This window comes from Phasianus colchicus, chromosome 1 (assembly GCF_987193195.1).
Source record: "Phasianus colchicus chromosome 1, bPhaCol1.hap1.1, whole genome shotgun sequence".
Classification (NCBI taxonomy): domain Eukaryota; kingdom Metazoa; phylum Chordata; class Aves; order Galliformes; family Phasianidae; genus Phasianus; species Phasianus colchicus.
Window position 1 is genome coordinate 57,088,836 of NC_143436.1, and position 24,549 is coordinate 57,113,384.

The 24,549-nt window shown below is 44.1% G+C and overlaps 1 protein-coding gene across 1 annotated transcript; it reads left to right on the forward strand.

Moving 5' to 3' along the window:
* The first annotated feature begins 1,820 nt into the window (after nucleotides 1-1,820).
* On the forward strand, nucleotides 1,821-24,196 carry ATP6V0A4 (ATPase H+ transporting V0 subunit a4). Its single transcript, XM_031589773.2, has 21 exons — nucleotides 1,821-2,237; nucleotides 4,073-4,280; nucleotides 4,797-4,875; nucleotides 5,334-5,428; nucleotides 5,776-5,901; nucleotides 6,841-6,935; nucleotides 7,096-7,222; nucleotides 7,712-7,794; nucleotides 11,434-11,527; nucleotides 11,602-11,814; nucleotides 12,278-12,428; nucleotides 13,153-13,292; nucleotides 13,409-13,566; nucleotides 13,965-14,058; nucleotides 15,251-15,369; nucleotides 16,282-16,498; nucleotides 18,124-18,231; nucleotides 20,014-20,142; nucleotides 21,059-21,176; nucleotides 23,108-23,279; nucleotides 24,072-24,196. The coding sequence occupies exons 2-21, from the start codon at nucleotides 4,164-4,166 to the stop codon at nucleotides 24,163-24,165; spliced, it is 2,529 nt and encodes an 842-aa protein (XP_031445633.2). The 5' UTR covers nucleotides 1,821-2,237; nucleotides 4,073-4,163; the 3' UTR covers nucleotides 24,166-24,196.
* Nucleotides 24,197-24,549: the final 353 nt, after the last annotated feature.

Here is a 24,549-nt window from a genome sequence, read left to right on the forward strand (position 1 = left end):
GGACCCAGGAGTTGGACTTGATGATACTTGTGGGTCCTTTCCAACTGAGGATATTCTATGATTTTACCTGAGGTGCTACCCTGGTTAGCTGCTGCAATAGGAGGTAGCTTGGGTGAAGGAAAGCTCACAAATTAATGATCAGCACAGCCACACAAAGCCTCCTGCATGATGGTGCTGAGCATGAAGAGATAATGTCTGAGATGCTGACCCTGGAGACACCTACAGCTGCATGAAATTCTCCTGGCAGCTGAAAATTATGACATCCCCACTATAGCCTATAAGGGATCTCCCTTAGCTTTACATACTGGAGTTGGGGGCTGGTTGACACTTCCCAGCTGACAATTCTCAACCTATGGAAGGGATCATGGTACAATCAGTCAAAGAGTAGACTTGGTGGTATGTGCAGATATATCTTTCATGCTTGCTTCATAGGCAGCACAATCTCCAGGCACAGCTCTACAAAAGATGTCTTCTGGGTGGGCATGGTACTGTGGGCTGAGCTCTCACCTAGTGGTCTTCATAAAGCCTTCAAAACATGGCTTCAAAGGGCTTGTAACCTTAAACAGATGAATCCAATGCCAATACTGTGTCTATTTGAGAGAGAGTTGTTCTGGTTACCGTCTTTACTGACATGAAGAATGGCTATCTCAGCTAAAACTATTTGTGAACAGCCGTGTTAAATGATGGAACCGGACAAATGAGGGGAAAAATGTCCAAACCACCAGATTTTTATTCTTTAAATAAAAGAAGGGGATCTGCTTTCTGTATGCACACAGAAAAACAACCGCAGCAACTTGCACAGCTGTACCCTTTGTGCTTCTCAGCCCTGGCTGCTGTTGCTATCAGATAAATGCTGAGCCCATGGCCCCGCTGTGCCCCCATACTGTCCCAAGAGCAGCTGCCTTCAGCCAGCCTGGCAGCCAGGAAAGGCAACAAGCCCACTGCTGGGGCCGGAGCCTCCCCCGGCTCTTGTGTGCCTCTGACCGGCATCCGCTGCTTTGCCTGCTGCCAGTGGCGATAATGTGGTCTCTGATAATGAGATTATTATCAAATAATGTTCATACTTCTCAGTGCCAAAGGCATGAAATAGGAGATGCTTTCTGCTGCTCTCCTCTGCATGCAAAGAGGGGGAAAAGGGCAGGAGAGAGAGCCTTATCCCTGTGCCCTGTGTTCTCTTGCTGCTCAGCCGGCCGGATCACGTGGCCAGGGTAGTACAGCTTGCTCTTATGGGTTTTATATGTTCATTTTGGGTCACTCAGCTTGAGGCAGCATGTTTTGGAAAGCAGCACGGGCCCTCTCCCAGCAGCTGGCCTAGTGGGCAGGAGCCACTCCTTGCTACTTTGGAATGGAAAGCTCTGTGTTAGAAAACTGGCTATTGTTCCCAGCCAGCGGAATTGTTCCCTTGGACACACTGTACCCTGCTTGTGTCAGGGCTGCTGGGAAACTATAAAAGCCTGGCTGAGAGAAAACACTGCTTTAAGGGACACTTTGCAACTTGGGCATAGCCATGCATTTCCTTTGAGCAGGACTCCCTATGGATGTTGTACTCAGCAGTGACACAGCCACACTTATTTATTGGGATGTAGCCTTTTCTCCTCTGCCCTCAGTGGGAGCTGTGCCACTGGTTTGGGAAGAGCAACTCTTCTATCCAGAGCAGGAGAAGGGCTGCAAAGCCACCTTTCTCCTGCGTGCAGCACTCATTATTCCCAGCAGTGAGAATTGTGTTCCTTCTCTCCTTACTGCCTCTAATAGAGCACTTCTGGCACAGCCCCTTGCACCTGTTTTCCCCTCTTCCTTTGAGGAAACACAGCAAGAAACAGCACAGCAGTTTTCCGCCTCCCTGATTGCAGACGCTGCGCCCAGCACTGCAAATGACCTGTTACTGGTCGATAGATCCCGGTGTGCAGCAGGTTTCAAAGGCTCTGGCTCATTTTCAGGCACCGCGTGTTGTTAGTTCCAACACACCACCGCATCATGGGGAGGTGGGGACCCAGCCAGAAAGCACCAGGTCTGGGCCACCCCGGGCCGTGAGAAACCTTCCCCTCTCTGGTCCAGACCAGCGCAGAGCTCAGCAGGAACAACCTGCTGCTCCCAGCTGAGCCCAGTGGCCACAGCCATCCACAGGACACGGGGACAGGAGTGCAGTGCAGCACCTGCAAGCCACACAGCAGCGTGCCCGCAGCCTGGAGTGCGTTCATGCCCCGTAACACTGCTGGAAAACAGAGAGCGGAGGAAGCGTGAGTGACTTTCTGTTAACTGTTATTTCTCCAATGCAAAAAGCAGTTGGGGTGGGGAACGATGAGAGAGGCATATCTGAGAGAGGCTCTTTGGAAAGCTCCCTGCCTGCACCCACAGGGTGGAGGGAGGGCGCTCTGCCGTCCTCCAAATTGGAGGAAATAGGCTTTCTGGATGAAAAGAGCATTCTCTTCTTATTTTCCTCTTTCATTCCAAATCAAGAGGGGTGAGCCTTGGGACCTTTCCTTGACTGGTCACAGCGGAGAAGCAGCTTGAACTAAAACATTTCAGATATCTGTTTGAGTTTTGGTAGTTCAATTCTAAAGATTTAACGTTTTCTCAATAGAAGTTAACAGCCATTTAGAACAACATACTGCTTTAAGTTATACTTTCTTCATGCTTTTCAGCCTAAAAAAGTTAAGGTGGGGACGTTTTGATCTTTACAATTTCTCAAAAATCAGAACTAGGGAATTTTTGACCTTTTTTGAGTGGGAAGTGAAGGTGTAGGTGCAGCTTTGGGGTCTTTCTCCTGTGAAAATTACATTTTGTTGGAAATGCCCAGACATTTTCAATGGTTATATCCTTACTTGACCCACTGCAGCTGTCACAAGACAAGTTTTATTTTAACTGTTCTGTATACCGTATTTTCAGCATCTTAAATCATGTAGTGAATGAACAGAGTAAAACAAGGAAAACTCACAGGGCAGTCGAGCAAACACGAACTAGTGACTATGGTGCTCCTCTTAAACAGCCTCTAACACCCTACAAAATGCTTTTAGCATATTTAAGAGGAGACCTTCCTGCATTATAAAAAAAAAAAAAACCACCATAATTATAACCCACACAAAACTGTAGGAAAATAAGATTGAAAGAGAGGTTGAGGTGACTTGGCTTTCCATCCCTGTTAACAAGGAGAAGTGAGGTTATATAGGGATTTTTGTTTGCAGTTTAAAAGATGTATGTTTGCTACTGAATTCTCAAAATTAAATGCATGCATGAAATGTAGCTACTTTCATGTTTTTCTTTGGGCAATAATAATTACTGTGTTTGTGCAAGTAAATCAGTATGTATGTTCAAGCTTCCTGAGTTAAATAATGGGAAGCATACAGGAGAAAGGAACTAATATGAAATGCATGGTATGTTGTTTTTCTCATTTTGAAAACAGTCATGTTTTGGGGAGAAAACGTTTTTTCAATCTTAAAGTTTGTTTTAATTTAAATAAAATGATCCTCCCCATTCCCATATAACATGCTCCAGACATTTTTGCAATGCTATGTTCACACCACCAGTGCCAGTGACAGAAACCAGTCTGGCATCTTTCTAATTGCAGTATAACTGTGAGGTGACACTAAAGTGTCTTTTGCTCTGCATTGTGGAAGACAAAGAGAATCTGAACCCTTCACAAGGGTCTGAGTGCAGCGGTCTGAAGCATCTTTGGCCCAGCAGAAAGCAAGGCCCAATATTTGATTGTTACCTGCTTTAGAAGACTGGTGTCTCCCCTCCTCTGTGCTGCATACAACACCTTGTTATCCATCCCCCTGACTGGTAGGATGCAGCCTTGTGTGCCTGAGGAGTCTCCTGCTTTCAGCAGTAGAAGAAACCTTTATGAAAGATGTGATGGGCAGCATTGTGTTAGCCTCCAGCCCTGAGAAGCTGTGGATGCCCCATCCCTGGAGATGTTCAAAGCCAGGCTGGGTGGGGCCCTGAGTAACCTGACCTAATGCCTGATTTAGTGGTTGATAACTTACCTGCGGCAGAGGGGTTGCAACTAGATGATCTTTGAGGTCTCTTCCAATCCAAACCATTCTATGATTCAGTGATCCCAATGTTCCCACAGCACTCGGCACCTTCAGTACCTCCCTGGGTGAGGAAGACCACACAGCTGTTGAGGCCCCCGTGGACATTTGGGCAAGAGGAGGCCAGCCAAAATGGCTTCTGTCTTTCGGAGCGAGGAGATGAGCCTGATGCAGCTCTTCCTGCAAGTGGAGGCTGCCTACTGCTGCGTGGCTGAGCTTGGAGACCTGGGCCTGGTCCAGTTCAGAGATGTGAGTGGTGCCTGGTAGGCAGACTGGGTTGCTGGAGATGTTCTCCAGGATGTGCACTTGGGGAAATAGGTGATGAATGTCAACCCTGCAGAGTAGTGAAAGAGCCCATGGGGAGACCAGGAACACACACAGATGATCAGAAAGCCAGGTGCCATGCTGGTGATGGGTTGACATTTGGACTGGATGATCTTGGAGGTCTTTTCCAACCCTATGGATTCTCTGATTCTATGAGATAGCACCCATCTCTGAGTCCCCACCCAGTGAACTGCAAACCCTCTGCACACCCTTTAGGACAGCACCTTCCACCAGCAGAGAATGGGGAGCTCTCTATGAGAGCCCACTAGACTGGTAAAGACACGATGCCCTAATACACAGAAATAGCATGGTATTGCCCTGCCATTAGGAGCCGGTACGACATCCCCTTGCACCAAAGGCATTTGTTCTCTGCTGATGTTTAAAATGAGTATGGTGTTGCTCAGCCTTCACCCTCAGGCCTCTTTTCCCTCCTGTCTTCAGCTGAATGCAAACGTGAACAGCTTCCAGAGAAAGTTTGTGAATGAAGTGAGAAGGTGTGAATCCTTGGAGAGGATCCTCCGTAAGTAAACGCTTGTCAAAGGCAGCCAGCCCTCCAGCAACTGGCAGTGTGGGATTTATGTCTGTGTTAAGTGCTCACACACCGTGAAGCAGGACTAGAGGCAAAATGGTGGTATTTTCATCCAAGACCCTGAAAGTGTTTTTCCTGCATCAGCTAATTAACACTTCACCGCCACATGGGCTATAAATTTTTTGCCCCTGTTTTGAAAACAGTTAACGAAACTGAAAGGAGGAAAATTAGCATGTGTAAAATCACAATCATAATCTGAGGCTGGGCAGAAGGCTCAGTCCAGGCAACATGTCTCCTACCACTGTGCTATGCTTCAACCTGGGGAAAAATCTTTAACACACAAGCAGCGTCGTGATGTGGTCCTGATAGTGGGTTTAGCAGCAGCTGATGAGCAGGATGATGAAGCAACAATGACTCCGTATCAAGACTTATGTGTCCTCTCCTTGCAGGTTTTCTGGAAAATGAAATGGAAGATGTTGTGGAGATAGTCAAACTAGAGACGTACCCAGAGACCCCCCTGCCTCGGGAAATGATTGATATGGAGGTACACCTACTCACTTACCTGCCTGTGCTTTGAGAGGGTGAATTCTGACTTTAGTGCCTGAACAGGACAAAGCATACAACAGGGAATGTGGCAATGGGAAAATGAGGTATTGACCATAATGAGTACTTTTCTGCAAATTGAGTGCTTACTAAAAAGGCTCAATGAATAGTTCTATATTCCCTTGTTGGGAAAAAAAAAAAAAAAAGAAAAAGAAAAAAAAGAAAGAAAAAAAAAGAAAAAAAAAGAAAAAGAAACAACAAACTATTGTTCAAGATTTCATATCAGCCCAGTAAAGGTACACTGGGCTGCTCCTGAGTTTTTTCTGGATGCTCTTGGCTCCTAAACAGACAGTGCTGGAGAAACTTGAGGCTGAGCTCCTGGAAGCCAACCAGAATCAGCAAACTCTGAAGCAGAACTTCCTTGAGCTGATGGAACTCAAGCATCTGCTGAAGAAAACCCAGGACTTCTTTGAGGTGAGAGACCTCTTCTCTCTTCCCATAGAGATGTGGAAGATTCCTAAAAATGTGGATACTTTGATATGTTCTGTGTTGCTGTTTTCAGCTCTTAAGCAAATCAGAGTGACCTTTACCACAAGTCAGTGAGATATGTAGGTTGTTCTGAAAGTAATGCCTCCTATTTATTTCTGTGGAAATAAACGGATACAAAGAGCACAATAACATTATTTGATAGAGCAAATTCTCAGCTACAAAACACTATTTTTCAACACAGGCACTAGCTACACATTTTCACTGTCTATGACAAAAAGCCTGTGGTGCACTTGTAAAAATCTGTACCAGCAGAGGTGGCCCACTGTCACTGCCATCACTGCCACCACTGCTGAAGTGCACCACCCACTGCCTCACTGTGTCCACATCCACTGTTTGGTCTCCATAAATGTTCAGCAAGTATCAGTGGGTGCCATTTTTTCCACTTGGAGAAATTCAGTGACATAACTTTACTTCATAAGCATTTCTGTGTCAGATATCATTTTGTCAGAATGCCCCTCTGCTGCTGTCTGTCACACAGCAACAAAATGTAATGGAATATTGGTGGGAAGGTTTGGCATCGACTGCCATCCCACCAAACACCCATCTCTAATGTTGTGGGCCAAAATAATAAAATAGGAGGCATTAGTTTTGGAGCAACCTACACACATTTGCAAAAATATCTCAGTCACTTTGGAGTCCGCATCTCTCTGTGATTCACTGGGGCTCAAGAATTTGGTTCTCAGATGAGGTTTCTGCTTTCCATTTCTGAGATGTATTTTACTTCTTTTTTTCTTTCTTTTGCTCTGAATCTTTGTGAAAGATTTTGTGTGGGGAAAAAAAGCCCAACAACATGTCAAGAGAAAGATATGAGTATAGTTTTCAAATAGCGAACTTAGACTTGCTTATAAAACTGATGTTTTCCAGGCAGAAACCAATCTGCCAGACGATTTCTTCAGTGAAGACACATCTGGTCTGCTGGAGCTGAGGACCACCCCTTCTGCTGCAGCTGCCAAGCTGGGGTGTGTATTGGTGACAGCCCCTCTGGATCAGGCCTCCCACCCACACCGCGCTGCTATCACAGACTAGAAAGAAAGAGATTGCAAACCTGAAGATGCTACAGGTCACTGAAGTCTCAGGATGAGCTTGTAATTTATTTATCTATCTTTTAACTCTGTTCAGATTCACAGCAGGGGTTATAAAGAGGGAAAGGATGATACCCTTCGAGCGTCTGCTGTGGCGAGCCTGTAGGGGAAACATCTATCTGAGGTACACCGAGATGGATACCCCCCTGGAGGACCCTGTCACGGTGGGTACCCACTTGCTTCTGCTTCTCCCTGCCTCTGTGCATGCCTGTGGCCTGCAGAAACCGAAACGGTGCCCTGGCTGTGCTGCAGTGTTTGAGGGCAGCCTGTAGAGGAAAGGCAGGAGAGCCTGAGGGTGAGAAAAGGTTTACTTGCTGTCACTTTCCACTTTTGCCATCACTGAGGTGGTTTCTCTGCCCTGCCTGGCTAAGGTGAGTCCTAGTGGGGTGGCTGTGTTATGGGGACCACTGGGACAGTGGGCTATGGCCACAGAGAGTCAACTCCCTCAGTGGCTTGAGGGTGAGTCCTGTGCCCCAGACCTCCTGTCCCTGCCTCTCTGCTCCTTGCCTGTCCCCTGGAGCAGCATCTGCTGCTGGAAAACTAGGGCTGGGGGAAAAGAATTAACTGAAGAGGCAGCCTTAGGGAAACAGCACCTTCTCTGCACCTGATCCTTTGCCGCGAGTGCTTTAAATTCTGCTTGAATTGCATTGCAGAGAGAAGAGGTGAAAAAGAATGTGTTCATTATCTTCTATCAGGGAGAGCAGCTCAAACAAAAAATCAAGAAGATTTGTGATGGGTAAGCAGCCGGCGAGCAGCTGGGCAGGACTCTCACGGAGGTGTTTGCTGGTTGGTGTGGGTTGGCAGGGCTGGGAGCTGTCAGCAGAGCCACCGAGCTCCATCCTGCTTCTCTCTTCTGCTGCTCCTAATCCGAAGAGATATACATCACCTTGACGCTTGGAAATTGAAATTCTAAATTTTCCAAGGTGACTTAGAGACAGATAGTAGGAACTTTGATTGTGAGGTTCTTAACTTGGGACATCTTAAAGGGGACTGCTTTTTAAGAAATACTCAGCATCCTTACCCTGAAAACCAGGAGCAGTAGCAGCCCAGGCACTCAGAATGTGCTAATCCCCAGGCTGTTCTCAAACCTTCCTGTCTTTCAGCATGAAAAGATGATGCTGTAGTTTACTCAACCCCCCCACTTTCCAAGACCTCTGGGCAATATCCATGTAATCAGAGACAGAGCCCAGAAGAGAAATGAAAGTTTCATACAGCTTGACTTGTTTCCACCCCGTTGAGCGTCTTGAAAAGATAATTCAGGTTGAATATTTTGTTACTCTTTCATAACACTGGTGAGTGATGGGCTTTGTTGCAGCGTAAATCAGATTTGATGAGGGGATCTGTCAGCTGTCACCGAATCCATCCGAGGCATAACCCCAAGTCCTAGCAGGGCAGCCAAGTGCCTACAGCCTGCAGAAGCTCAAGGGGAAGGAGCCAACAATTGCTCTTGCCCAGCTTGTGCCCTCAGGAAGGCCTTTCCTTGCCTTCTGGGTTCAGTCATAACATCAGGAGCACTGACTTCACTCCAAATCAGTCTCACATCCTCCTCAGATGAGTGTCTCTCTGTGAAAAGCAGCCATAGGGGCCTAGAGAGTTCAGGGAGACTCAGCCCCTCCTATCTGATCCTGAGCCTCAGAAAAGGAGGGAGTTTTGCCTTCCCCTCCGTGCAGAATCAGTCTGCTACCCGTTGTCTTTAAGAGCAGGCCATGTGATGCCTGTCAGCATTTTTGTTGCTGATTGAACCCAGAATCTTCCAAATGGGAAGCACAGCGCTCCGCAGCAGGGTGCTGGCAGCTTGGGCAGATCCTTGCACAACTTGGCCACAACGTGCCAACTTGCTGTCATGAGCTGGTGGTGTGGATGTGGTGGTAGCTTCACAGAAAGGAACTTAGACCAGTTTCTCTCAGCTTTTGTAACTGAAAGGAAACATACACCCCTAAGACAAGGGAGGTTCTATCAAGGAAATGGGAGAAGTTCAGGTTAGATGTCACGGAAAGGTTCTGCACCAGTGGTGGTGGGCATGGAACAGGTTGCCCAGGCACAGCCCTGAGCTGCCAGAGTTCAAGGAGCACTAGAACAATGCTTCAGACATAGGGTCTGATTTTTGGGTGGTGCCGTGTGGAGTCAGGGGTTGGACACGATGATCCTTATGGGACCCTTCCGAGTTGGGATATTCTGTGATTCTATGATTCTATGAAAACAAATTCACAGGATGCCCTTTGCAGTGCTAGCATGCAGGTTTTCATTTATTGCCAGCTAATCAGGCTACACTTGAAATCCTCCTTTATGCCTTTCCTTCCTATTTTTCAATTTTTCTTTGCTTGCTAATATGCCTGTATATATGTCTTGCTAAGTTTAAGCTTTTTAACTGTATCTATCCCATGCCTCTCCATTTCTGCTCCGTGACCTCAGCCTGGTACACAGGTTGAGACATTTTGGTCTGGCTCATCTTTAAGGCAGGGTTAATAATACCTAAAACAGAAGGCTGTGTCATTCCAACCTCTGCAGGACATTTCTGCTTAGCACTAAGTCACCATTCAAGACAAGTAAACACTGCAAAAATCACAGGACTGATAGAAGCCAGTCTCCTGAAGGCAGGCTAAGATTTGTTTGCAGAGCAGTGTGCCTCAGGTTACGCCTGTAGTGTCTGCTTGACTCTAATTGGTAACATTAGTCTGCCAATTTCACGAGCATTAAGTCCGTGCACAGATTTATTAGTGGAAGGTCTAGAGGAGCAGGGAGGAGGAAAATTTAAGAAATTTTCTTTTCCTCCTTTTCTTGAGGCTGCCTCAGTGCTCGTGTGAATACTAAACTGGATTTATCAGTGTGAGGATTCCCTGCTGAATTCTGCAGGAGCTTTCAGAGATGTCTGTGCCATTAGGGCAAACCTGATACTCGGTATGCAAAATGGCTGTTAAAAGATCAAAGCAACACTGCTGCAGTAACATTATTGGGAATGGGGGAAATCCACAGCACAGAGGAATAAGCTTTCAAGTTTGATTAAAAATCCTTATTAAAGACGAACTAAGAGCTGCGAAGAATGAAAAGATGGGAATAATTAGTAGGGTGAGTAACCTTTGGAAAGGAGTGCCAGCTGTTGGGTGAGCAGAGCTTCAGTCCTGGAAGTTGAGCAAAAGAGCGTGTGCTGACATTGCATGCAGCTCTGGGCTGATCTCTAGGAAACTGCTTTGCATTTTGTTCAATTTGCTCCTGTCCTCACTTGTGTGTGTGCTGGAACTGATCTCGGGGAGCAGGTGATGATGTATTCTGTTATCAGATGAAGCCAGAAGTGATGCATCTCTGTACAAAGAGTGTGCATGTTTTTCTCTCCTTAACAGAGGTAACCCCAGTGATCCTGTTCTCTCTCTTTCCATTTTCCACACTTGCACAAAGGCTGCCTTTTGTGACCCTCCCTCAGCACAGCCCCACTGCAGGACTGCAGTGCTCTTACATTAGTATACTAGGGGTGTTCGTGTTGCATACTATAGGTGAAGTAGTACACAACACCTGCATGGTTACAAGACTTCACTCACACAAAGGGAGCCCACATCAGTCCTTATACCACACTAAACTAACCAGCTGCATCTCCTCAATACGGTCTTGGAGATAAGCTTACAGAAGCACCTATCCTCGCAAGCCGTCTGGCGATACAGACAGACCGGGAGTCAAGAGCCAGCCGCATGGCCATCTTCCTTTTGTTTTATCCTGCACACACAGCGTTATTTACTCACACAGACTGCACACACGAAGGGCGTTTGCTTGCTGTGAAACAGTAGTTTGGCGCTGCTTTCCCCCAGTGGCTGCGGGAGGGTAGTGCAAGGCATTGACACGGGATTGTTTCAGCCTCAGTGCAAGAGGGACATCTGCTGGCTGCCCTGTTAACAGGGCTGCTTCTGCCTGGGTTATGTTCTTGTTCCTCCTTGTAGGCCAAGAAACTTCCCCGGACTTAAGCAGGGCATCCTTTCAGTATCCAGAGGGTTGTAAGAACTGACTCTTTAGCAGGTCTGTTGTGATAAGACAGGGGGAAATGGTTTCAAACTAAAAGAGGGGAGATTTAGACTGGATTTAAGGTGTGAGTTTTTTACTGGAACTGCCCAGTGAGGTGGTGGATGCTCCCTGGAAACACCCAAGGTCAGACTGGAGGGGCTCTGAGCACCTGATCTAACTGCAGGTGTCCCTGTTCATTGCAGGGGAGTCAGACTAGATAACCTGTAATGGTCCCTTCCAACTCTGACAATTCTATGATTCTATCCTTACTGTGGTTATTAGGGAGATGTTAGTGCTGAGCACTGCTGTGTAATACCCCATACCTTGTAGCAACTGAGAGAGATAATGAGACAAATGTTTTTTCTGTTGTCTCTCTTCCCTTGGCTAGATTTCGTGCCACAGTGTACCCCTGTCCAGAGTCTGCCACTGAGCGCCGAGAAATGCTTGATGGAGTGAACACAAGGATTGAGGATTTAAACACAGTAAGTGTTTGCAACACAGTAGACCATACTACCTGCTGCTTCCCATCTTGAGCACTGCCTGTGCTGTGTTACAGGTGATAACCCAAACTGAGTCCCACCGCCAGCGGCTGCTGCACGAGGCAGCAGCCAACGTGTGGTCCTGGGAGATCAAGGTAAAGAAAATCAAGGCCATCTACCACATCCTGAATTGCTGTAACATTGACGTCACTCAGCAGTGTGTCATTGCAGAGATCTGGTTCCCAGTAGCTGATGCTGGCAGGATAAAAAGAGCTCTCCATCAGGGAATGGTAAGAGACAAGTGCTCTCACCCAAACCATGTTGCTCATATGTTAAGCATATGTTCAGGCTTCTGTCTGCTACTGTGATGCTGACTCCATTTTCTGTGTTTTTTTTTGTTTTTTGTTTTTTGTTTTTTAAATTGTTTTTTAATTATTTTTTTCTGTTCTTTAATTAAAGTTGAGGTTATTGCATGATTGCTTAGCCTCAGGGAATTTAAGGTCAGCACTAAATCTTGGTAGTTTTCTGATCGACCCACAGAAGCCAGCAGTGCTGACAGCTTCCCCTGAACAAATCAATAGCGTAGAAAATGGGAAAATCTGGATATGAGAAAAAGGGTTAAGATATAACACTCTTGAGTCCAGCATTCATGTTGCTGCCTGTTCATGTCTGAACAAAGGCTTTAGTGCTGCAAGATCAATTCCTCCCTGGTAGTCACCCTTACCGTGCTTACCCTTGTCACTGGGTTTGCAGGAGAGAAGTGGCTCTACCATCACCCCAATCCTGACAACCATACACACTAGGATGGCACCACCCACCTTCAACAGGACTAACAAGTTCACAGCTGGATTTCAGAACATCGTGGATGCGTATGGTGTGGGCAATTACAGGGAGATGAACCCAGGTGAGAAACACTTGGCAACCTGTGCCAGGCTTGCCAAAGCCAAAGTGAAGTCTTTGAATTCTGTCACCAGGCTAAAACGCAATGAGAAATGTGGACAGTATTTTTCACTGGCAAAAACTGGTACTGCCTCGTGTGCAAGCATGGATTTTCTTACGTATAGAATTTGGCCCCTCAGTCTCCGGTGATGTCTTGCAGTAGGAATAATGAATGGTACAAATATAAGATGGAGGTAGCAGCCCTAAGGAAAAGAGTAAGCTCACAAGAAAATGAATTGAGCTTATTGTGTTGAGGCAAAGAAGCCAAAAGCACCTGAGAAAAGTGTGCAACAGCTGTAGAGAATTCCAAGGAAACCACAGAGAATGAAGATAGGAGAATCTGTGGGAGTGAATGGGATAAACTCAGTCTGTTTAAGCCCAGAAGACTGAGAAACATGAAACTAAGCTTCAAATGCATTTTTCTGTTACAAAGGATGCAACATTATGCCTTTTTTTTTTTTTAATGGTGGGCCAGAATGAAGGCTAAAACTGCATGGAAGGTGGAGTTGAAATCTTCCTAGTGGCAAAACTAGTTCTGCAGTAGATGTGGTTGTCTGGCGAGTAGAGGAGAGATCAAGGATTTCTTAAGGACAACAGCTGTGCAGAATGGCTCAGTGGGGTGAGCTGCTTCTCTGCTGAGTTCCTCTTGTTTAGGAGGAGCTGAGCTTCTGATGTTTTCCTTTCTGCAGCTCCTTACACTATCATTACTTTCCCCTTCTTGTTTGCGGTGATGTTTGGGGACTGTGGTCATGGTGCTGTCATGCTGGGCTTTGCGCTGTGGATGGTCATTAACGAGGAGAGCCTTCTGGCCCAGAAGAGCAATAATGAGGCAAGTACCAGCAAGCTGATGGACCCTATTAGCCTGGGAAAAGGCTAATTGTTTCATTTAATAAAAGGAGTGTCCAACAGGTGTATGTTTACCACTGCTGCCTTCTTCCCCTGCAGATCTGGAACACTTTTTTCAGTGGGCGCTATCTGATCCTGCTCATGGGCATATTTTCCATGTATACTGGCTTCATCTACAATGACTGCTTTTCCAAATCATTCAACATCTTTGGCTCTTCCTGGCACATTATCCCCATGTTTAAAAACAACACTTGGAAGTAAGTGGCTAAAAAGTGGGAAAGAAGTGAAAAGACACCAAATGGAGCACACAAGCTTGAAAGGAAAGACAGTGACAGTGAATCAGAGAATTTGTCTGATACATGCAGATAAACTCACCATTAAAATGGAAAGGCAGAGTCCTTGGGAACAAGTCTTCTTGTTCAGACACTGATGTCCAGGGCTTGTGCATAGAGAATTTTCAGGGTGGTAGAAGACTGTCATTGTGTAGGACCCAATTCTGCACAGATGTGCACACAAACTCAGGGTAACAGTTCAGAGAAATATTGGAGCTGGTAGGAGGTGTAGTGTGGTAGTTCTCAGCACATCACATGTAAATATACTATTGGTTTATATGGTGAAATTAAGCTGCAAAACTTATTTCACTTTTCTCTTGTAGTAAGGAAGTGCTTCTCGACAACACTGTGTTGCAGTTGGATCCAGCAGTCCCAGGGGTCTACTCTGGAAATCCATACCCATTTGGAATAGATCCAGTAATTAAATTAAATTGCTCTAAGATAATTTGTATTTCATTCTTGTTTCTATACATTAGGTACATCTGTAGCTCCCTGCTCTCTCTCCTGAAGCCATGTTCTTCTCTTCTTGCTCTTTGCCTATTTATGCAGTACTAGTGATGCTTTTCTTTAGCATTCAAGGATGTGGAACCATAGAATGGCTTTGGTTGGAAGGGGCATTAAAGCACATCCAGTTCCAACCCCCTGTCATGGGCAGGGCTGCCACCCACCAGATTAGGCTGCCCAGGTCCCATCCAAATTGGCCTTGAAAACGTGGTTGTTTCTCCTATTTTCCTTTTCTTGCTCTTCTCTCTTTACTACATACTAAAATGCGGTTGGTAACCTCAGGCTTTCCTGTTTCAACCTTAATATTAGCCAATTAACCTCTGCTCTGCTGGATGTGCTCTCATTTCTGTTGGTCACACAAAGAAACATGGGCTTCCCATGGTTTATGGAGGAATTGACCTTGTAACTTTTTCATACTCAACTCTGAAGCTCAGCCCAGGATGCAGGCAGTGCAGTTCAGGAAGTCATGTCAGAGGCAGCTGAATTTTCTGTACATTTCCCAGACACATACTTAATTTAGGTTAATCATGGCTAGGTCCTTTTTAACCTTGGTTGCTGCTTGTTTGAGAGGCTGGGACCATTGAATGTGGGGAGGAACAACAGAGAGGCAGGCAATAATCTGGTCTCCGTTGCCAGTGAGTTGGAAAGAGCTTCATTTTTGTTTTCAAAAAAAAGGTAGAACATGCTTTGTTCTTATTATTTCTCTGGTGAATGTTGAACAAATTTCTCTAGCAACAGGAGCAATCTTCTCATGTCTTTCCTCTCTCACTGGTGGTGATGCCTGAGCCGAGAAGCAAGGAATGACACTGAAAATGGCTGGGTTCTGTTACCAGCCTTGGCATCAATTTCTGGAGGAATGAAATGAAGTCAATACATCATTTTATCTCCCTGATATTTCCTCTGTTAAATTATACATTACACCTTTTAGATGAGGAGTTTGGCAGAGTGAGATGCATTATAAAGAACATCTAGATTTCTGTTCTGATTTCTTACTAGTACAGGTAGGAGTAAATTGATGTAATTAAAGGAATGACATCCACAAATCTATTACTGAACAATAACCTGAAAATTTTATTCTTCTGTCTCTTTTCACCTTTTCCCAAAGATCTGGAACATTGCATCAAATAAGTTGACTTTTCTGAACTCCTACAAAATGAAGATGTCAGTTGTGATTGGGATTGTGCATATGATTTTTGGGGTGATACTCAGCCTCTTTAACCACATGTAAGTCTGTTTCACCAAGCCCACTGCTGCTGTCCCTCATTCAGAGAAAGCCTCATATCTCAATCTGTTGATTTGAATTTCACTCTTTCCCCCATAGTCTTTGTACTGACATTCACACCTCTGCTGTTATAGAGTGTGAAGTCCAAAGGCCAGATGGATGGATTGACCATTACATTGTAATTATTCTCTTGAGTAAATTGTCTTTTTCACTTTCTCCCTTCATCTTCTTGATTTTGCAGAAATATTAAAATGCACTACATTAAAAATATGCAACACCTTTCACTTTTGGTAATTTCCGTCTTGAAAGACAAATTCTTTAGGTCTAATCCAGAGTACTCTGATCCCTTGCACGCTGTGTGTACATCTCTTCCTCCTGACTCAGTGGGCCTTTGGTTGGGATGTGTATGTGCATGTCTGTTCCTCTCCCTTTGTATTTTACAAGAAAATTGAGAATTGGAGGTAGAGTGGAGGAAGTGAAACCACTATCTTGAGAGATTCTCCATAGGCTGAAGATTTGTAGTGACCGAAAGAATAGATGTTTGAAGATGAGAGAGAGAACTGCACAGAATTGATTCTACTCCTTGTTTTCTGACCTTCCTCAGCTTATGATGCTTTGTAAATAATAAGTTTTAATTTAGATGTGTTAATCTTTTGAGATGTTCAGACACTAATGGGAAAGCACAACAACCTTAAGGTAATCAATACAGAAAAGCTTTTGTATTTAAATACTGGCTTTCATTCATATGGACTGCCATTAAAGAGTTCTTCTCGGCTAGTAATAGTAGTATGTTTCTAATGTGATTTTCCAAAGACTAAATAGTATACACACCAAGCAAGTTTGTCATGCTTGGGTGCAACCTCATGTTAATAGTCACTGTATTAATTGTAACTATCTTTTCTTATTCTTTCCAGCTACTTCAAGAAATACATCAACATTATCCTGCAGTTCATTCCAGAGATGATCTTTATTATATGTCTTTTTGGCTACCTTGTCTTCATGATTATTTTCAAATGGTGTCATTTTGATGTCCACTCATCACAGAGCGCACCAAGCATTCTCATCCACTTCATCAATATGTTTCTGTTTAATTACAGTGATGCTTCTAATGCTCCACTATATCTGCACCAGGTATTGCATCAAGAAGATTGAATCCACTGCACCTTCTTGTGAATTTGCAGTGAATGTATGGAGGGTGGGTGTAAAAATGGGGAAAATACTCAGAACCTCAACTGCAAGGGCCAGTTACATAGGAGAAGTTTGTTCTTCTGGTATTCTTGTTGGCCCTGTAGACGGGTAGGAGAGTGGAGCTATCAGAGCTGCAGAGTAAACCTCATTGTTAGTGTCATTTTGCTAGGATGATGATACAATTTAAAATATTTTGGGAGAAAAAAAGGGTGAATTGACAGTCAGTGCTCACTATTGCAGAAGTGTCATTGAGTTTTAATACGTCTTGGAGATAAAACTCCATTTCTTGATGATCTATTCCTTTTTTTCTCCTCTGGAAAATCTGAAAACTGCGTTTTCAGCTAAAAATTAGAAGTAACCTGAGGATTTGTGGCAGCTTTTTTTTCAAATGTATCTTCTCTGTGGAGCTCACTTAAAAAACAACAAACAGAACACCCACCACCACCACCACACACACACCTACACGCAAGCTACCAACACACAGAAGTCAAAAAAAACCTCCACTGTGAGAAAACTTCTTTTAAAGTTACATCTTTTCGTTCCAAACAGGGAGTTTTCTTGTTGCTTGCATTTGTAACAGCAGCATCAATGAAAAATCTGCAAGCACATGCTGCCTCCAGTCACACATACATTTACATCTGTTCGGTTACACACTTTGGCACTTCACCTTTAACTCAGTTATAGAGCTACTGGCAAATCAGATCTTGTAGAAAAAACTAGTTTGTCCCTAATAACTGCCTTAAGGCTGCAGAGAAGTTTTCCCAGCTTTCAAAAAAATAATTAAATAGCATTTTACTCTGGAACAATCTAAAGCTTTCTGTGAAAACTATATTTTTTCTCATGTACCTACCCTTCACCTTCCCCCATTATCTTCATAACTCCCTTGCATAGTCAGAATGCAAAGATTGTATGAAACCAGCCATGAAGTGACCAGGGAGCTGAGCCATCTTTAAAAAAAAGATGTAAAAGTTGTAGGTTTGTGTCATGTTGATTTGGTTTTAGAGTACAAACATTTACTTTAGGACAGAAATAGAGGTGGCACACTGCAACAAAGGACACCTTCTACTGATATACTACTGGGGGCAATGTGTTATCAAAGATAAGTTATGGGAATTTCATTCCCTTCTGGAGTTGGAAATGGAAAGCAAATTCTGGATTCTCTGCTTTCCAGGGGAAGATTTGAATGGCTTGGCCCTTACAGCAGCATTTCTGCTTTGATCAGAGCAAGGCAGACTCATTACCTCATCCAGTGGTTAGGACATTCACTTGGGCCATTGGAGAGCCAGGTTCAAGTACGTAACATTGGGTTTTGGCAAATTACACTTCTCAACATGAAAGCTTTTCATCTCCAATTCTCCAACCATCTCCAGCTGGCAGCACTTTTTGGAGCTTTAAGAAGCATACGTTTATTTTCATATAATCATATGTGGAGGAGAGTCAACCAATTTGAGGATTGTATTCACTGAGTAAAACAAAAACATTTTATAGTTTCAGGTTTCTTACCATCAATTCAGTTGGCTGAAGGAAGTAAAAATGACATTTTCTTTTTCTATTTTTGGCTCTTTTAGAGAGAAGTGCAGAGCTTTCTGGTCATATTTGCTCTGATTGCTGTTCCCTGGATGCTGCTAATTAAACCTTTCATCCTCCGAGCCAACCACCAGAGAGCACAACGCATGGTGAGAGATGTGGGCCATGCAAGGGGGTTCAGGGTGGCAGAGGCAAAGCTGAGGCATCAAACCTCCAGAAGTGTTTGCAGTGAACTAATTTTGCTTTATTCTGATCTCAGACTTTCTCCAGAAGTTTCAAACAGTGTTTTAGAGAATGGACATTTGACAGAGCCATCTAAATAGGAAGCAGGAGCTTTTGTTCAGAAGGCTATGTTCTATTGAGAGAATAGTGATGCCAAGATCTTTCAAAAGTAATATCCAAAGCTAGAGGAGTTTTAGAAGGATTGAAGGACCAGTAAAGCCAACAAGAGGGCAAAGGCCTGCATGCCTAGCTCACAAACCAGATTGGCTGCTCTTTAGGAACAGGGCATCTTTGACAAACTTGGTTTCTGAGAGGCCAACGCTTCTTACAGAAAAGGCTTTATTTAAAAGCTTTTCATAAATGCTTTATCCCTGAGTGACTGCCTTCCCATTAACAAAGCCCTCCTTCCCTTGGGCTCTGAGGTTCACCCAGCTCTTTAGTATGTAATTGCAGCAGCTGCAGTTTCCTGGTTGCTCATTAATTCTCTCCTTTATTACGCTAACAGGACTTTACTTGTCTGTCAGGATTTACTTCTCTTTATAGTGGGAGGTAGTGCCTGGAGTACCTTTTATAGGGCACAGATGTTTCTATTGGAAGAAAGAGATACCAGTTGCGCTATGTGACCTTTCCAACTCAGTCACTTCTGACCTATAACTGAAAGGCAGGTCCCTGGGAGACCTTTGCAGCCTTGCCTCTGCACTGTAATTCCTTGTTTTGTCATTCTTCTGGGATTTCAATGAAAGCTTGACATGGCTAGCTCCAGCTCCTGCTTTTATGCTAGCAACATCTGACAGCTTTTCCCCACCTCCTGTACTGCCCCTCTATTTCTGTTCCTGGTTTTCATATGTTAGCTGTCTGATCACATCTTGCATTTACCCAGATTTATAAGTTTGCAACAGTCTGTTCTCTCTGCTGACATTCAGATAATCCAAAGATAAAGCAGATGCAACAAAGATTACTGCTGCGGTAGGAAACGATGTTATCATGAGACTTTGCCCATGAAACCCATTGGAAGCTATAAAGAATGACAAAGCAGAACCTGACAGAAGCTGTGAAGTCAGTATTTTTTATGCTGTATAATAGGACTATTATAGGCATATAATGTAGGGCTATTCTTATGTTATGCTATCATCTCTGAGATGAGGCTCAGATCAGGTTGTTCAGGCCTCTAGATGAGCTCTGTATGATTATGGAGAGAAGATTGGTTGACATGAGGTTTTCATTGGTTCAAAAAGAACCTGAAGATCCGCACTGTACTTCTGACTGTATCTGAGTATCTTTGTGGCCTTCCTTAAGTCATCTGTCCCTGTCAGGCTCCTTTTCCCTTTCACTTGATGATAATCTCTTTGGTTTGCAGTCATATAACTGAAATGATCAGCCTTAATAAGCCTCAATTTTCTCATTTACCAAAAATGATGGTTCTTTGATTTGTGATTATAAAAAGGTGTATTGTGACACAAGAAACTAGCTCTAAATTGTTTAGGATCGTTGAAAAATGCTCTAGAATGGAAATTTTTACTACTGCTTCTAGCCAATCAGTAGGAGTATTCATTTTTTGCGGTCTATGACGATGGACAGCTGTTGAAATCGTCTTCATATTCATGATACAATTCTTCACACGTTACCTGTCAAGAGGTTAGTGATGAAGTTCTGTGCCATGATCTGCTGTAGCATGGTACAAAAGTCACATTACGTTTTGTTTCTGAAAGATTCGGTCTCAAGCTCACCCAGGAAACATTGTGGGAGAAAATGAAGTGGATGCCCCAGAGACCAATCACACCAAGAAAGCTTCCCGAGCAGACCATGGTGGTGGTGGCCATGAGGATGATGAAGAAGAGGTAAGAAAATGCAAACAGAAGGAATTATTCAGGCAGTAGTACAAGACACAAAGCCAAACAGAAGGTTTTTGCAGAGTTGCCAGCCCTTCTTTTTAACAAGCTATGAAGACATTCTGTTGCAACAGTTTGTATTTCCAAACAGAGTAAGCTCTGAATTTTAATAGTAAAAAAATTCCTTTAAATTTTTCCTTATGTTTTGTCTGGTGAGGGTAGGCATTCTTACAGATCTTGAGCTTTCATTTCCCCAGGGAGTTGTTTCACTTCCACACCCAGAGAAGGTCAAGGCTTCCTCAAGAGTCAGCAATTTTTCCTTCTTTTAAATTGCAAAGAAGCACTTAAAAGCTGGCAGCCTGCAGTGTTGGCTAAGGAGAAAAATCTTTCTTTGGCACATACTGTCAAGGGCTTCTGCAATATGCAGCAACACTGAAAAAGTGACAAAAGTGTTTGTAACAGTTTGAAGTACCAACAATATTGGGTGTGCATATGGCTGAATGAGAAGGGAATCTTCACAGTCTTAGAAGATATGCTTATTCAGTGATATCTCCCACGAGGCATATGCCAATATGCAGATAGCCTGGAAACACTTACTTTATATAAGAATTTCTGCTTTTGTTGGAAATCACAAAGATTGGGGGCAATTGGGTTCCCATCATACTCCAGATTTGAAATTATAAAAGGGGAATATGACCTGTTTTCTGAACATTTGTTTTTCACTAGAATTGTATTTTTTCCAAGGAGAATGTAAGGAAAGGTCATAGAGAACTGACATGTTTCAATGCAGTCTTTTCCTTTGGATAACATCTTTTTGTTGCTCAAGACATAGTAGGGAAGTGGAGGAATATGAACAGTCTTTGGTGGAATATTAATCAGGAAACACTGAAGTAAGAAAAAAAAATTGTTTGGTTTTCTGTTTTAGTTCAACTTTGGAGACACATTTGTCCACCAAGCTATCCATACCATTGAATATTGCCTTGGCTGCATTTCCAACACAGCGTCCTACCTGCGGCTCTGGGCGCTGAGCCTAGCCCATGCACGTGAGTGACAACCTGTTAGCTACCTCACCAGCAATTGCATGCTGACCATTGCTTCTCGTGGTGTTTGATTATTGCTGAGATTTTCCCCATTAAATCAGAGTCCTCCTTGTAGATGTTTGCCTCTCATAGTATTTTTCTTAAGATAAATCGGGGTGTTTTGTGATGGACTTATCTGTTGTTTTAGTGGTGATTCCCAGGAGCTCATGTCAGGGATATCCTGACTGCATTTCCTAGCCAGGGCCCACTTCCCATGCTATTCCTTAGCTGTACTTCTGGAAGAGTCCTCATGGCATGTGTCTGTGTAGGAGGTGCAACCCAAATGGGTGCTCCTGTGCAAAAAGGTAATTGCAGAATTGGTGCACATTCCAGGAGGCACTTGCCATAGCCTCAGGGAATGCAGATGAATGTCAAAAACTTGTAAAAGATATTTTGATTTAGTTTAGAAAAAGAAAAAGAAAAGTTTCAGCTCAAAAACTCTTGGATGTTACCATCTTCACTAGGATTTTTCCCAGCAGCATATAGTGGAACCTTGTATGTCATGGAAAATGCGCTGCATTTCAATATCTTTTATCTTGATTAAGATAAAAACAAATGCCCAAACATTAGAAATTCCCTCCAGCTGGAACTTCAACTACCCTAATTTTTGTGAAATGTTTCTTTTTAATATTGCTGTACTACCTATCGCTAGGAGTTGTGCCTGTCCAGAAGAGCTGGGTACAGACATAGAAGGACAAAACGGAAGGGAGGGGATACACCATGGATTGATGGAGTGAGCAGTAGTTCTTAGCACAGAAATAAACTTAGTAAAAGTTGAATAGAAGCTGACATGTATAAGTTTCACATGGAGGACAGGTATCTAAATAAAATAAACCAGATAAAGAGCTGAGATAAGGGCAGTCATAAGTGTTGTCGGAAATCTGCCTGGAAAATCATTGTATTCCTTTGCAGCCTTGCAAAGGGATATTGAAAGGAGTATTTTTCCTGAGGGCATCAGTTACAAAGAGATCCCTCATCATGTCACCTAAAATAACAGGTTATTGAATTTATAGTCTGGATATGTCCTGTGAACCTCATCATGCAATGACTGATGAAATGGAAAACAAGGCTGGACTGGTGGCTGGACTGGTGGATGGAGAAGAGCTGGACTAAGTCCTTTCTTTGCCTGTGTCAGAAGAGAAAAATTTCTTGGTCCTGAATCTATCCTGCGTAACTGGAGTAACTAGGTTAGGAATATGATCTCTGATGGCCAAGCACATCAGATAAGCCAGTAATGTGAATGTTGATTTACAATTGTGTACGGAGAAAAAAAAAAAAAAAATCTTTAACAAGTATGCAGGCTACCTAAACATTTAAAACAGCCTGTCTTGGCTTGGGTGAAACCAACCAATTTCCCCCTCCCCCCCCCACCATAGCTTCTTTGTGACACTCCAGGAGAAATGGTCTGGGGAACAAATGGGAATTATTTGTCTCTGTGTCCTGTGGGTCTGCTGGCGTCAATCAGTACAGCTTGAAACCTCATCTGCAAATGTATTGACTATGTCAATCGATCACTTTCACTGGGATTTAGCAGCAAGCAGTTCTATAAGTCTCTGCGTAGAGCCCAGCTGCCATGTTAAAGACGTGCAAATTAAATTGATGACTTTATTGTATCAGGGTAACAATGGATCTGGTAGTGTGCTTGTGTGGTCTTGGTGACATAAAGCCAAGCCAAAGCAGCACACTTGTCTTCCAACACAGTGAAGATAAGCAATGGAAAATAACCTGCATGCATTTTCCTTCCCCTCTCATCAAGGGGAGGCCATGCACAACTACTCTCAGCAGAGCTGACATTTTAAGCCAGCTCAAGTAGATGAGAAAATTGGAACACACTGAGTGTTGTGTCTGTCCATGGCTGTTTCTCAGCACTGTTTTCTTGTTATTTCCTTTCACAGAACTGTCAGAAGTTCTCTGGACGATGGTAATGCACAATGGGTTAAACAACAGCAGCTGGGTAGGCCTCATTGTTGTCTTCATCATCTTTGCTGCTTTTGCAGTGCTGACGGTAGCCATCCTACTCGTCATGGAGGGTTTGTCAGCCTTTCTGCATGCCTTGCGCCTGCACTGGTAGGTTGTGAGCTCTGCTCTGGAGATTTTCCCCAAGCTCTCCTTGGGAGGGATGGGGCTATAGGAACAGCGGTGGCCACACTGACTGTGCCATTTTGAGTCGTATGTGTTTGACAACTTTGACCAACAGAGTGGGAAGTCTTGCCTGGAAGGGAGGTCAGAGCTCCCTGCTACATTTCTAGGCTGCACTGTGGAGTGACCCATCCTTGTGAGGCTGTGAGGGTGGTGGGCACACATAGTAAATGGAAGCCTTCAGCTTTTCCCAGTCAATGAGCAGTGCCTCCTAGACTGCCTTGACCTGCATGATAACAAGCAAGGCCAAGGTAACAAACCCTCCCTCGCCACCACCAAAACTTGATGTCCTTCATGAGCCCAATCTGTGGCTGCCATAGCAAATTGTGGTGGATTTGCTTGTTATTGTGCAGGGAGGGCAAGAAGTATGCTAGGCAGCATTGTGCTGCTTTCACACCAGAGATCCCAACTGCAGCATGTGGTTATCTAGCTTTCAGAGCTGCAAGAAGTTTAGCAGGCATACAAGGTCCTGCCAGCTGGTCTCATGAGGAGCATTTCCAGGCTGACTTAAGGAAAGTCAGAGCTAATGAGTGCTGAGTTGCTCCCCAGGGCTGCCTGTGTCTCCCAGTTGGCTCTGGAAGGAGACTGCATTCTTCTCTTGGAGGCCACCAGCTCTCATAGCCTCCTTTTTTCCACGGGCACTATATTTTGGCCTCTCATCTTGATGCAGGTGCTGTCCACCCCCAGTAGCACCCATGCCTCTCTCTGCTTCCTCCCCAGGGTGGAGTTCCAGAACAAGTTCTATGTGGGAGCTGGGTACAAATTTTCTCCGTTCTCCTTCAAGCACATCATAGATGGCACTGCGGAAGACTAAAGCCAGTGCATTGATTCTTCATTTCTCAGACCAGGCCCTACTTCCTTGCCATTGGTTGCCCACAGAGTTGGTTATATACAATGATATAAAATGGGAATAGCCCTTGGAAGAAGATTAGCTGTACATGGAAATGTCCTAGGCCCATTCCCAGTGATAACACAGATGCTGCATCTGCTGGGTTGGCTGGACCCTGAGCTGCTTATCTCCACTGATGTCTCTGCCGAGTACCTGGTCCTCAACATTTGATCAGATCAGCTGCCCAGTGCTTGGTTAAAAAGAAGCAATGCACTTTTTTTGAATTAAATTGGTTATTAATAATCAGCTTGCATGTGTTTTGCTCTACTTGTCTTTGCGGCTTATTTCTCTACAAGGAAAATATGTTTC

Bases quoted from the DNA above. Each gene is read 5' to 3' on its own strand.
- ATP6V0A4 (XM_031589773.2), top strand. From the start codon at position 4,164: ATGGCTTCTGTCTTTCGGAGCGAGGAGATGAGCCTGATGCAGCTCTTC. The intron at 13,293-13,408 runs GCAAGTACCAGC...CTTCCCCTGCAG, and splicing joins CCCAGAAGAGCAATAATGAG to ATCTGGAACACTTTTTTCAG. The intron at 18,232-20,013 runs GTGAGAGATGTG...TGTTTCTGAAAG, and splicing joins ACCAGAGAGCACAACGCATG to ATTCGGTCTCAAGCTCACCC.